The sequence below is a fragment of the Mytilus trossulus genome, chromosome 13, assembly GCF_036588685.1.
Source record: "Mytilus trossulus isolate FHL-02 chromosome 13, PNRI_Mtr1.1.1.hap1, whole genome shotgun sequence".
NCBI lineage: Eukaryota > Metazoa > Mollusca > Bivalvia > Mytilida > Mytilidae > Mytilus > Mytilus trossulus.
The window spans coordinates 49,163,575-49,178,704 of NC_086385.1; the positions used below are offsets into that span (position 1 = coordinate 49,163,575).

General features: G+C 31.6%; 1 protein-coding gene across 1 annotated transcript in view; it reads left to right on the top strand.

Annotated features, from left to right (window-relative positions):
* LOC134694914 (potassium voltage-gated channel subfamily H member 8-like) overlaps window positions 1-15,130 on the top strand; it is a 74,734-nt gene that overhangs the window by 45,643 nt on the left and 13,961 nt on the right. Inside the window, exons 3-8 of the mRNA XM_063556023.1 lie at window positions 6,375-6,527; window positions 9,251-9,417; window positions 10,635-10,872; window positions 12,707-12,864; window positions 13,535-13,739; window positions 14,886-15,080. Coding sequence (XP_063412093.1) covers window positions 6,375-6,527; window positions 9,251-9,417; window positions 10,635-10,872; window positions 12,707-12,864; window positions 13,535-13,739; window positions 14,886-15,080 — 1,116 coding nt within the window. The remainder of the gene's footprint in view (window positions 1-6,374; window positions 6,528-9,250; window positions 9,418-10,634; window positions 10,873-12,706; window positions 12,865-13,534; window positions 13,740-14,885; window positions 15,081-15,130) is intronic.

The following is a 15,130-nucleotide window of genomic DNA, read 5'->3' on the forward strand; positions in this document are numbered from 1 at the left end:
AATTTGGATGATTTATAGGGAAGTAGTATTTGAACGCACCTTCTACCTGATTGATAATTGTAAATTAATTTTACATTGTGTCAGTTATCAAAGCATATTAAAAAGAAAAAGCCATGTCATTACATCTAGCAATAAATAAGAGGGTCTGCATGGGGTTTACAGCATAAAACAAAATTTAGTAAAACATGTTTTTTTTTCAAATGACAGAAAAGAGATAAAAAAAAAAAAGAGTGCTAGCATATAAAGAATTTCCATGATTCTTCGTCAATTTATCCCTCTCTCCACCCAATGTATAATAAAATTAAAACAAACGTGTGGTTCGTTTGATGTCAGATCTTCATTAAAATCCGATTATGGCGTCGAATTTTCTTTCTTTCCTCTGAACTTCCTATTGTGACGGCATGAAAAAGGGCGCCCATGCCTGATGACGTCAAATAGAAAGTTCACATCTTTTTGCAGATCATTCGAAAAGATGGAATAAGTTTGCCTGTATATTGTTAGACAGAAATTATTAGAGAAACAGATTCCACCACCAAATCTCCAGTGGATGAATATCGTATATTCGATATATATCCCCTCGATATCGACAGATAAATTTTCGGCGAGCCTCGCGTTTTAACTTTGAAAATTTAATTGTCTCCATTGGATAAATATCGTAGCATACACGATGCTTTGAAAGAATCTATATGTAAAAATGAAAAGAAAAACAAAATAGATAAAAAGAAAGAAAGAAAAATAGTGGAAATTTGGCGATATCATTACAGAAAAGAGATACGTAGGGTGCTAAATTACAATAGAGAAAACTGAGAATAAAATATATTTGATACAAAACTGGACGGTATAAAAACAGAATACAATGTTAATTTATTTGGCAAAAAAATTAAGAATAGAAAAAGTGCCATTAATACTATAAAATACAAGCATATAGAAAAAATGAGCATGCAAAAATATTGAATAGAAAAAGTGTTTAAAAACAGAAAAGAGAATATTTGACAAAGAAATTTAAAAAAATGCAGAAAAATAACCTTGATACTTAAAAAAAAATCAAATATGAAGACTCCCCACTGAGACCCTCGTGTGACAGCTATTAAAGCATATTTGAACAAACACTGTGTCATTAGCCATATATTGGTTTACCTTTTGAGAGAATAGCTGTGCCATTAGACCAAGATAGGCTTACTATTCAGACGCAGATAGTCTTACAATTTAAGAGGAAAGCTGTGCCATTACTCAGAGATTTTAAATATCTCATCAACTAATCATTTACATTAGTCAACGCCACAGTCACCTGATCCCTCAAGATATTCCTTTAAATAATATAATGCAATTTATTGTGTTGTTACAACCCGTTCACATCGATATTCAAATAAAAAAGTAGTAAAATTTCTTTGAACATCATATGAAGTGGCAATATAACACGAGAGCAATTGCAATTATAGGATGCTGGCTTTGTTGTATCAATTCCTGCTTGAGTGAAGAGTTTATTTATTTAAAAAGCCACAACTCGTCATAAAGATATTGTGTTTATTAAGATACATAGCTTGTGTCAGTAATATTTCTTTGAACATCATAATAAAGTAGCAATATAACACGAGAACGAGTGCAACTATATGCACCTGCGCGATTGTTAAGTTTATTTATCAAAAAAGCCGAAACTCGTAATAAAAGAATTATAGGTTATTGTGTTTATTAAATAACATAACTTGTGTTTCCGAAAAAAGGATTCCTGTAATTGTGTTTTGTAATAACAAGATATATGAAGATGTGGAGTGAGTCCCAATAAGACAACTCTCCATCCAAATCACAATTTGCCAAAGTTAACCACTATAGGCCATAACTGTTTGTTTCATTGTATTTGCATAATTCTAATTTGTTCTTGCTTTTATTTACCTTTTCCCCCTTTTTAATACTTATATAAATATTATTTCTTTCTATCTTTTTTCACATTATCAAAAAAGTACGTACAATGTATGTGTACATTTTACGTTATTTTCTGTGATACAAATCTAGGTTGGACTTTTATTTATTAAGTTGCAATTAATATATTATATAATATATAACGAAAATCAGATTAAGTCCTTTCCATCCATACATTGTTCCTCAAATGTTACAGGTTGTAGCTAATATTACTACTTGTATGAAAACATATTCGTAATGACAACCCGATTGAATTTTTTTTTTAAAAGGACAAAAGACACAACAGTAAAGAAATACTACAATCATGAAAACCAAGGATTGAGCAATTCAGAACACTACATGATTTAAAGCTTCTTACGAACTTGGTGTGAACAATCAATTCAACATTGCCTGACACAGCGCTCTGTTTTGTATCAAACTTGAAATCATATCCGGATCAAGTTTTATCCCTCGCGGAAGATTGATTTAAAAAATAAATTTACGTAAGGATTTGAAAATAAATTAAATTTTGATCGTCTTTATTCTGAGTGTAATAGGATTAGAAGTGAGACAAATGTCATCAAACAATTTTAAATTGGATTCTACAATTCATGAATAATAAGTACTTGGTCCAAACAGTGCTTGCGGATCAGGTGTTTTTTCTTGGAAATAGCTCGATCGTAGGCTATACAAATTTCCGATTCTTAATAACAACATCAGTTCTCATTGTGTGCGAGCTTAAAAGCTTTCAATGACTTAAGAACAAAGGCTGTTATACATCAATTGAATACTGGTATAAACAATCTTGATGGATCGTAGTGCACGATGATATCAAAAGAAGCCGGACGACTAAATCTATACAAGATTTTTAGCTCACTTGACTCAAAGGGCTATAAGCTAATGACAACAAAATCAGTCAAGCAGATGACGTGTTACACCCAAACTTAAAATGCATGTATAAGAGGAGAATGTATGAATGATACACAACATTCATGTAAATATTTTTTTCAAAAAAAAACATACCCCCCCCCCCTTGAAAAATCAAATGGTTGCTGCCTTAGATAAAGCAAAACAGATTATAGTTTCAATCTGTATCATTGATATTTCCTAAAGAAACCAAAGCCCTTTTTCATATTACCGACTTCTGACTCCGGAAGTAATAATTTTTCAACAGTTTTCCTTCAGGACAACCTGGTACAAGCACGAGCAACAGAAATAAGTAAATGCAAGATTTTTTACAATTTTGCGGGAAAGTGAACTAGTGAAATGTGTTCTATACATGATTAAATCATCGTGGTAAGTTACCTGTCGAATAATTGTAGAACACGGAGTCACTTACAAGTACAAGTCGATTACATGAAAATCATCCATTAGAAACAATAACGAAGGACTTTGAAACCAGACATTTGATTGATGTCTTTGATGTTTAAATTGAAAGTGCAAATTGATTCAATAAATGCTAAAGCTCGTATTCAGTATTGACCTAAAATTGAAATTTCAGTAGGAATTGAATTCTTTATTGAAACAATGACTAGAAGAATTAAATTACGTTTAAACGATGTCACATTGATTGATGTTGACCATTCAACCTTGTGCTCATTTAATGTGATACATTTTGCAACCCAAATTCAACATTGATTCAACTTGATTTAATAGTATATGTATCTGGTTCTTACTAATATCAATGTCATTTGTCAATTTCGTTCCAAAAGGGGGGGGGGGGGGGGTCTGGGGGTTGAAACCCCTTCTTTGTTGCATCAATGCATTTGAATGGGAACATGGTTGGATAAACTAATAAAACATATTTTCATCCTACGTATACGTCTGCCAAATTAACATGAAGCCTTTATAGCATGCTGTTCGGTGTGTGCCAAGGCTCCGTGTTGAAGAACGTGCCTTGACCTATAATGGATTACTTTTATAAATTGTGACTTGGATGGAGAGTTGTCTCTTTGGCACGCATACCACATCTTCTTATATCTATGAATATGCCAACCACATATGTTCCTGGTAGGTAAATTCGTTGGTGTTTAAAAATGATATTTTGCATGTAATGGATTACAAAAACTATGAAAATTATATATTTTGAAAAATACTGGTTTCCATGGCAACAAATTGTTTTAAATATTATCAGACCTCTTGTACTTGTGAAATGATCCCGAAAGATATGTTTCCTTAGATGCAAGATGACAGGGCATGATAGAAAGTTCTTTTTTTTTCTCCTAAAAATGTTCTCTATGACATAACATTTCTGATAAAAGCAATTTTTGCTCCTTCAGGGTTTGTACGGTACGAATCTCAATGCTTATTGACAATGCCCTCTTAAAATAACAGCTCTATTAAAACAGTAAAATTTTATGTAAAAATGACACATTTCAGGGGTTGTTTGAATGTAAAAATTGCTAAAATTTCCACATTCTCATTTATCCTATTCAGAACATTACAGTATAACACTTCACGCATGTCTATTTATAATAGTACACAATATTAACTTTCCTGCTTGCATGACCATTCTTCGTTAAAATGTGTTAAAAGCCCTCAAATGAAAAATATTTTTAAAAATTCAAATCCATTCTCATCAGTTTCTATAGAAACTTTGGATTATGTTGTCAGAAAACCATTTTATCATTTCAATTTACGGCATTTTCACAATTAAATCATGATTTAAATTGTCAGTGTGATATATAAGAGAAGTTTACTGCTCACGCTAAATTAAGCCGGGTAGTTCGGTAGAAATATTCTAGTTCCAGGACAAATTATAATTAAAGTGCGTGAAACAAATAATGAATATATCTATCGTCTTTTAGACACATAAAGAGTATTTCAATCATTTCTTAATTTACCCATTTAAAAAACTTAATTGTCTCAGAGAAGGTAATATTTGTTTTTTTGAAAGACACATTTGTTCAAATTAAAATAGTCTTTAGGAATTTGTTGTCAGAATATTTGAAATCTGATCATAAGACAAGTTTTGAGTTTGATGTATGAACCAGTAATAATGCATAGAGTTACATTGTTACAAAACTATATTTCCAAACGGCTTTGTAAGTGGAAAACATGAAATGAAAAGACTGATTGACGATGTCAATGTTTAATGAATAGGTTGATAAGTTAGTATTTTTGTTAATGAAATGAAATATTATTTAATCGATCCTTACGGGAACATCCTGCCATGTCAAAGTCAAGACTGAGTCTTGTACGAAATAAATCAAAGCTATTCTTCGGGGATCATTCTACCATGTCATAACTAAAACAAAGACACAGTTGTGTACGAATAAATCAAAGCTATCCTTACGGGATCATCATACCATGCATGTCATAGCTAAATCCAAGACAGAGTCTTGTACGGATAAATCAAAGCGATCACCAAGGGCACAAGTACGAACATTGAGTAAAAAATTGAAACAAGCATTGATAAATGATCATCTAAATCAGATGACACTAAATACATTTTGTCCTTGAATCTGACCTTGACTTTGGACTCCTCCACAAATAATTTACTTTACATAAATAGATAAATTGTTGGTGTTTACGAACCAAAACCACATATAAAGAACAGTATCTCTAAAGATGAACATGAAACGAATGCAACAGAATTATTAGATAATTATTTTCGTTAGAACAGAAAGATCGAATAGTTATGCGCCATTTTAGGGCATAATGTTTTCTGATCTGTGCGTCCGTCCGTCAGTCGTACCGTCCGTCCGTCCGTCCGTTCGTTCGTTCGTTCGTTCTTTCGTTCGTTTGTTCGTCCGTCCGTTCGTCCGTCTGTCCCGCCTCAGGTTAAAGTTTTTGGTCGAGGTAGTTTTTGATGAAGTTGAAGTCCAATCAACTTAAAACTTAGTTAACATGTTCCCTATGATATGATCTTTCTAATTTAAATGCCAAATTAGATATTTTATCTCTTTATCGCGGTCCACTGAACATAGAAAATAATAGTACGGATGGGGCATCCGTGTACATAGGACACATGCTTGGTTGTTTTCCTGTTTCAATGATGGGTGGGATTTAGGACAAGTAAGCCTAAGTACAACATGAGTCTTATATTTTACTCTTATACGTTTGATGATTGTGGGTCGTTTCTGTTCAAGTGAGTGACTCTAATAAAACGAAACAAACCTTTACCGTTGTTATAAACTACTTGTTGTGTTTGTTTATGTATCGTTTCGCACATTCGCCTTCTCCCATAGCTACCAGATTGGTTTGTTGTCCTAAATGGAATATTCTTGGTCCAATAACTATAAAAATGGATATCGTTAGGGGAAACATAATCAGGGGAAAAAACTAGGTAGAATTAATACAGCAGATTATATGTTACAAGCACATAACCATAGGATCTTTCTTGAAAGTATGATACAGCGAAACTCTCAAAAGCTTTTAAGTAAGATTAAACTTGTATATAAATCATGTTTCATTCCAGAAAATGGTGTTTGCCTCTTTTTACACATATTTTTATTATGCATCATTTTTCATTTCAGAGAATGGTTTCTGGTGCTTACTTGATATTGTTCCAATCAAGAATGAAAAGAGCCAAGTTGTACTGTTCTTAGTATCACACAAAGATATAACCAAAGACCGAACGCCGTCCATCGTTACCAATAATAACAAAGATGAATCAGGGTCAGATGAAGGTAATTGTATCTTTTTTTCTTGTAAAATAATTAAATAGTTTACAGTTCTGTACGCACAGCACCGTATACATGGTGCTGACGTACAAAACTCTCACATGGGAGTAGCCACTTGCAAAAGTCAAGTGCATTTTTATTCAGGTAATAAGTACACGTAATTCATTTTATATCAATGAGAATTATGAAAATTGTCTCGTCTCTAACTAGCACTGCAACATCAATATTTGCGACTCTTCTTTGACTATCAACCTGTAAATAAATAATTTTCATAACTATTTATTTGGAAAAAAGCATCTAGAGCACTTGACTGCAATGAATCGAATGACTTTAACTACTACCAAACCACCCGTGCATGCAATTCTTCCCTCATACTTTATATATCCAATCAAACAGACCTTTCTATAAATAGCATAAACACATGTTCCTTACCAAACAAAACAAACTAGCATCGATATATGTACAACTTTGATAAATATAAATAGTTGTAGTATAAACATGTATTTCTAGTTACTTTATCTAAATATGTTTTACATGCATTTACGCAAAATTAGGAACTTTTTTACACGGGAATAAACATCCTTCCAATGTGCCGTAGTTTTATACGATGTTAAAGAACAATTTTTAAAAAGAACCATATTTATATTACTGTGAATTCATTTATTTTCGAGGGTATCAACTTTTGTGAAAACTTGAATTTTCGTTGGTATTTGATTTCGTGTTTTAGATAATCTCCGCATACAAAGCCTTTAGAAAATGTGTGATTCGATCAACATTTGAATTCGTGGTTCATCTGTAACCACGAAAACCACGAAAATTGATATCCAACGAATAATAATGAATCCACAGTACTTGTTGTTGGGTTTTACAAATCCAATAGTGTTCACCATTATCAATATTTATTACATTGTATAGGCTTGTAAATTCTAAGTAAGTCTGTTCATTTATGTTTAAAAATGCTACATTCATTATTAGACTGTGCAATTTCATACATAAAATGTTGATAAAAAAAAAATTCGACACTAGAAAATACCGCTAGTCTTAGAGATGAATAATCATTTGAGACATTAGACTATTCACCGGATTTGTTATTACATAAGCAACACGACGGGTGCCACATGTGAAGCAGGATCTGCTTACCCTTCCGGGACACCTGGGATCAGACACCCCTAGTTTTTGGTGGGGTTCGTGTTGCTTATTCTTTAGTTTTCTATGTTTTGTCATGTGTACTAATGTTTGTCTGTTTTGTCTTTTTCATTTTTAGCAATGGCGTTGTCATTTTATTTTAGATTTATGAGTTTGACTGTCCCTTTGGTATCTTTCGTCCCTCTTTGAGGACGTAATACTAAGTTTCATACTGAAATGAAAATTTTAACAGCAATGTTGTTGTTAACCACCAGCTGTGTGTTTTACTCCTATTTCGAGTCTCTGAAGCTCGCATTTCACCTGTTTCTTAGCTTCATACACAAACAGCTGATATTTAATGACACTAAACAGTTATTGTCTATGTAAAATTGTAATTAAATGGTTGAAATCTTAGATTTTGGCATACAGTGCGAATGAAATAAATTTTACAATGTTGATTGTTTTAAAGGTTTACGTTCAAAACTTGACGTAATGTGTTACTTGACATATATAAAGCTGTTCTGTCCAGAAGTTAAACTGATAAGTTTACTTTCCAAATCTGTTGACAATTACCTCTTTCAAATTTTATTTCATTTTTTCTTGGTATCAAGTCTATTTTAAGAGAATACATGATCATGTTAGAAGTGGTGTACTTTTGAAAAGGTTTTAACACTATATATTAATTGGTATATCGTGATATATAAATTCAAGTATTAAGTTGTTGACATTTTAAGTATATATATCAGTGACATTTTCCTTTTTTTTGCCCCAAAAATATTTTTCTTAATATAAGATTTGTTTTTCCTAAGAAAAAGGTTTAGGTCACATATGCAGTATTTTTTTTTTTGAAGAGTCTATAATTTTATTATTTAGAAATAAGAAATTTTGTTAGAAACTATTTTAATGTGTGTGTGCTTTCTTCTGTTTCGAATTCACTAAGATGTAATTATCGTTAACTTTTTCATTGTTAATCTGCATCAACAGATGTTTTTCATTGTTAATCTGCATCAACAGAATTCACGTGGCCACGCAGAATTTTCGCTACAGCTAGCCAAACGTTTGAATTTCTGAAATTCAAATTTATTGTATAATTTCTTTTTAATAAGAAAAAAAATAAAAATTTGAACGTTATATGAAATAGAGCAACAATTGGAATCGGTTATTACAAAAACAACAAGCTCATTGAATATTTAAATAACACAAATTGCAACTCTGAAAACTAAACCAAATCGCAACTATGCCCTTTCAAACTAAAATCAAAACTATCTCCTTTCAAACAAAAAAAAAGACAAAATCTTCGTTCGCACATGACTATTATTGCAATTATGTGCTCAGAAAGAACAAGTTTTTCCTCGTTACAAATTCCACTCGTTGGAAAGCAAATCTCCGGAGATAACCCGAATTCGGTAAAGTCATAACATGTATGTCATAATCACATTAAAGAGTACAAAATAATGGCTATAAAACTTTGTACATAAAGGTATCTTTGATCATGTTGACGTTGAAATAGTGACATTAAATTTACCATAAAGATCTTTTCAGCCTACTTAAATGAAAGAAAAAGAAAAAAATACATTATGCTAATTGATTGTTTCTATTTATAGAAGAAGATTTGTTTGATCCTCCAACCATTCCTTTACGCAGTGCTGATATGCCAACTAACTATCATTATGACAGACGAAGAAGTCGAGCGGTCCTTTATCAGCTGTCTGGCCAGTTCGACAAACATAAGCATAACAGAACAAAGAGTAAACTACAGAAGCTTAATAATGTAAGGCAGTAGTATGATATGTTCTTATGTTTATTGTATATGTATGACGTATATATAGGACAATCTTGTCAATATAACGAAACTATAACATAACAGGGAGGTTTAGCTAGCTATAAAACAAGCATTCTGTCATAAAAATACCTGTACCAAGTTTTGTTTAATAGTACCATGTCATGTATCACCATGATACATATATTACAGTATGTACTTAAAAACAAATAAAACTTCTACATGTCAACAAAAAAAACAAGAACATTTAATGTCACAATCATTTGCCGAGAACAGATTTTTCACTAGCGAGAAGAAATATTTTCTCACACCGGTCAGGAAATGTGAAAATAGCACAAAAAATAAAGACATATTTTTCTCACACCGGTCAGGAAATGTGAAAATCGCACAAAAAATAGAAAAAAATCTAAATATCTACTTATTTGTATCAAGTAATAATGTCCATTCAGGAAATAAGAAAATGAATGGAGGAAATAAGCAGCAAACATCTTTATTTCCTTATCAAATGTTGCTATATTCCCTGTTCTTCATCAATTTTCTAAATACTGCTAAGCTATAAAACAAATTTATTAGATATTCAAATTGATAATTATAAACAACACCTACATTGTAATTTATTATTTATCATATAAGACCCTGATTGAACCATTTGATCGGAAATTAATCAATTGGATAATTTTTGTCTTATTCAAACTAACAATGGTATTATGTATCATTTACGCCTAATCACATTATTTCTATATTAAAATAAGTAGATATTCAAGCTAGCAATGGTCTTATGTACTATTTATGCCTAATTAAATAATTTCCATATCAAATAATTTAATTTTGGATGTATCGCGTCTTCTGATTGGCTGACGTTATTTCGTTATGAGCCCATAGACATAATTTAACGTTTTTTCGTCGTTTTCTATGGTTTAAAATGGAATTTGGAATTAAATTATAAGAAATGCGCGTTATTCAGTGTTCACCAAATTTTTAATGTTATTTCTTCATAGACAGAAAAAATATTACAGTCATTCCTTAAATAAGAAAATATGGTATGATTACCAATGAGAAAACAATCCACCAGAGTTGAAATGAAATGGATATTATTTGGCAATAGTAAAAAAGGCTCAATCACTTTACATTCTCTTAAACTAGAAAAAGACGAAAGTTTCTTGTATTAAATAATTTTTCACAACCATGTTTATGAATGTCTTTTGCAGTTCACCGGGTCAATATCAGGGCAGATGCCAGAGTACAAAGTCCAAGAGGTCAAAAAATCTAAATTTGTGATTGCTCATTATGGAATATTCAAGGTCGGCTGGGATTGGTTGATATTATTATGTACATTTTATACTGCCATAATGGTTCCTTATAATGCAGCATTTTCAAACAAAGACGTCAAAGAATCGCGAGATTCAATTTACTCAGATGTTGTTGTGGAAATATTATTTATAATAGGTAAGATTAGGGTTTTTGTATGACATCTTGCATGTAAATACTGTAAACCAACTAAATTTCGTGGGCGATTTATTTTCGCGACTTTCGCGAGTAGAAAAATAACGCGAAATTAAATCGTCGGGAAAAGGAATAACTTGGATCTTTCCCTATCAAACAGCATTCAGTAAATTAGAAAATCGCGAAAATAAATCGCCGCGAAGTTGACTAGCTGGGTATAAACGCGAATATAAGTTGGTTTACAGTAGTATATATAGGCGATAACGTCTTCTATACATGTCAAATGTAGGATATTTTCGTTGCATAATCTAAGCCAATGAAAATAGTTGTTACATTAAGATTGAATAGAAATTGAATTTCATTGTATACTGGCATGCATACACGAGTCGGAACTAGTGGAAATTGTCTCTAGAAAGTTAAAGATGATTGATCCATGGTATAGTTAAGGTGGTCCAACACCTTCACGAAAATTAATGTGGCTCGTTTAATTTTCATAAATTTTTAGAAAGTATTTTGAAAGTACTTCGACTCTTTGACAAAAAAAATTAAAAAAATGAAAGTACTTTGACCCTTTGACAAAAAAATAAGAATTTCAAAACATTTGAACCAACTATTTTATCAGAAAAATTACACTGGTTATATAGTAGTTTGACAAACACAAAATGTTGATCATTGAGAAGCCTAATACTCCTTTACATTTGTAACAACACAAAGTAATTAAAACGTTTAGCTGATTTTACAGAGTTATCACACTGTAGTGTTAGGTACCACCTTAACACTCAAAACAGACGAGATAACTATAAATTGAGAAGGAGAAAGATAATACATTTATCTGATAAAAAAAACGTATAACTTAATGAACATGGATGATAAGCATACACAAAAGAAAAAAAAGAAGATTAAAAAAAAACATTTTGGTATTAAACTTCAGAAGATGAACTAAGATTAACGAAAGGATTTAAATTCGAATGTGAACATCACAGACAGATATAAAGTCATACAAATAAAATGAATATACATTTCATTAAGTTATAAGCTTTGCTCTGCGATTTTCAGCCGAATTATACATGTACCTTTTCTAGCTTGTTGAATACTCCTAATACTCAACGTGTGTTTCAGCAATTCTTAGTTTTTACTGGATAATGTGAAATAAAATCAGAGATGACATAATTTTATATTTGCCTTAATTCCTCTGATTTCTGATTTTCATTTGGTGACTTCGACATGCATAATAAAACCAAAAATAAAATAAACACTTTTATACCCATCATATGGTAAAACAAAGTAAGAGTGAATGTCTGCAGAAAGATCAAAGAGCAACAAACGACAAAAAGAACAGTCAACCTCATAAGAACACACCATGAAAAAAAAGAGAGAATATCAAAAAGACCAACAACAATATATATAACAAAACATAGAAAACTAAATACTGTGCAATATGGACCAAGCCAAATTCGGAGTGGTACAGGTATTAGGTGCTACGGAAGGGTAAAAACAGGATCAATGTCATCCAACGTGTCTCGTACCGATTGACATTTTTCGACTCTCAAATTCAAGTTTATGACATCAACTATGAGAAATATCGTACAAAGTACTCGATGTAGAGTACTGTTATCATGTATTTTCATCTATCCTAACTAACAACTACTGGTGACAAAAAAAACTAAAATATGCATGCACTTACATGTATGATCAAACTTAAAAGGTAAATCACAAAAATATCGAACCCGAGGAAAATTAAAAACATAAGTCCCTAATATGTACAAAATGTATAATTTAACAACCTATCTTTATTATGACAATATACATATTATATGTTTTTATCTTGTATTTTCAGATATAGCTTTAAATTTTTGTACATCGTTTCTAAGTAGAAGTGGCCATATAGTTTATGATTTAAAACAGATAGCAATTAACTACATAAAAGGATGGTTTTTATTGGACCTTCTTGCCGCCCTTCCTTTTGACTTCCTGTTTTTATTCAATGTCAACTTGGTAAGTGATCGTTTGATTGGTTGAGAATTTCTGATTTATCTAAACGAATCTCAATAGGAATAGGATCAATAAGCATGTTTTTTTATCAAATCAAATCACTTTAGTGAATTATAAAATACATTAAACATTTAAAAAAAACACGGGGGGGGGGGGGATAATTCAGTTGTCTGTACAATACTGAAAGGCAGACACATTTGACCATTGAACGTTTATTTTTCATATTTTATTTACGTTTTGATCAGAAAAAATAAACAGATTGTTGTCATGTTATTTCACATTTGATATAAAACGCCAGTACAGTGTAGCTCAAACTAGCTTTGTGGGATTTTTGTCGTGTTTGCATAAAAAAACTGTAACCAAAAAAACACAAGTACATTAGCTCAAAATAACCAGATGGTAATGTTATTTTAAAGGCAACAGTAGTATACTTCTGTTCAAAAGTTATAAATCGATTGAAAGAAAACAAATCGGGTTACGAACTTAAACCGAGAGTAACACACCAACTTTCAGAGGAAAACAACGAAACAACAGAACAACGAAGTGCAACAAAAGCAAATGACAATGCAACAATAGAATAGAAACGAACTATTAGATAATAATAGAAAACAGTAGTATATTTGCTCAAACTAGCGTTCAAAGATTTATCTTTGTTTCTTTACATTTGTTATAGAAAACACCCGTACATTTGCTCAAACTAGCCAGATTGTTACGTCTTGCCAGACTTCTCCAGAAAATAGATAGATATTCGCAATACAGTGCTGTTGTTGTGACACTGCTGATGTGTATGTTTGCCATGAGCGCCCATTGGTTAGCATGCATATGGTACGCCATAGGATATAAGGAATTAAAAAATAATCCACAGAATTGGACAGTAGGTATGTGAGAATTACATAAATTAGGACTGGCTTCAAAATATAAGTTCCTTTCTGTTTAGATTTAATTATGGCCTTGCTATTGTATAATGGTACTTTAAACACATTGTTGTCTTTAATGTTTCTACGCGCAAGTTATTTGTTTTTCCAATGACTGCGTACACAAATTTAATTCGCCGTTTCAAAATCTAATGAATTCTGGGTAATATGGGGACGAAGTCCCCAATTACGGTAGAAAAATCAATGAAAAAAAAATAAAAAAAATCGGGAATATTTCCAGAATTTTTCATTCTACTAATGAACTCAAAATCGTTAACTTTTTTTTCAGATCTACTTCCTGTTCCGGTTTTCCCGGACAGATATCTGTCTTGTTTGCACGAGACTTTGAAAAAAAATTATATTTATCAGTCTAGAATAATATAAGATTGAAACTCAATTTAAATTCAATTTTAATAATTGTTTGTTATGAAAAAAAAAACGTTACCTGATGAAAGCGTTTCTTTTGTTTACATCGAATATGACGTCATAACTTAAAGAACGTCACAGCTAAATCCCTTACAACAGAACCAAAATCGGGAACGTTACGTGCGGTATTTCGGTTTCTTTCATTAACATGTTTGCATTAAAAAAAAATAATACATACAGACTTCGTCCCCATTCACAGGTGATGCCTGCCTCATATTATTTTAAAAAACGGACACCAAAACGTCGTGATTGGTTGAAAATGTCATAAACAATGGAAATTCAGCCGATGTCAAGACGTCATTTTCCCATTGGGGTTCGAACAATGAAATTACCCATGATGCTTTAGATTCTGAAACGGCCAATTATTGAATTGGTTGTCTGGAGGTACCATAAAAATAATTTAGTTTTCTTATTGATCTGAACATACCCGATGCATTTTAAATGGTACAGCTCACACATAATTTTTCGTCTAATAGTATATTACACAACAAGATGGTTGTCGGATGATACATAAACACATGATTTTTTTTATAAGGGTAAGGAATATAAAAGAATGGTTGTCTTTTGGTACTGTACAGAAAACCTAATGATTTGAACTAAGTTAACAATGTTAATGTTTTTTTTGTTGATGTGGAGTTTATTTTAAAGGTGTACATTTTCGAATTATTTGATGTTATTTCTTAGGATGGTTATTTGAGTTGGCAGAAAGAATCGATGATCCGATAGATTCAAACAGAACCAACAAACCAGACATACTAACATCCTACCTGACAGCACTTTACTTTACATGTAGTAGTTTAACAAGCGTTGGTTTTGGTAATGTGTCTGCCAATACCAACGCAGAGAAAATATTCTCAATATGTGCCATGTTAATAGGTGGTAAGTTCGTCTATTTTTTATTTTATCTACTGTTCGGAAACTATGATGTA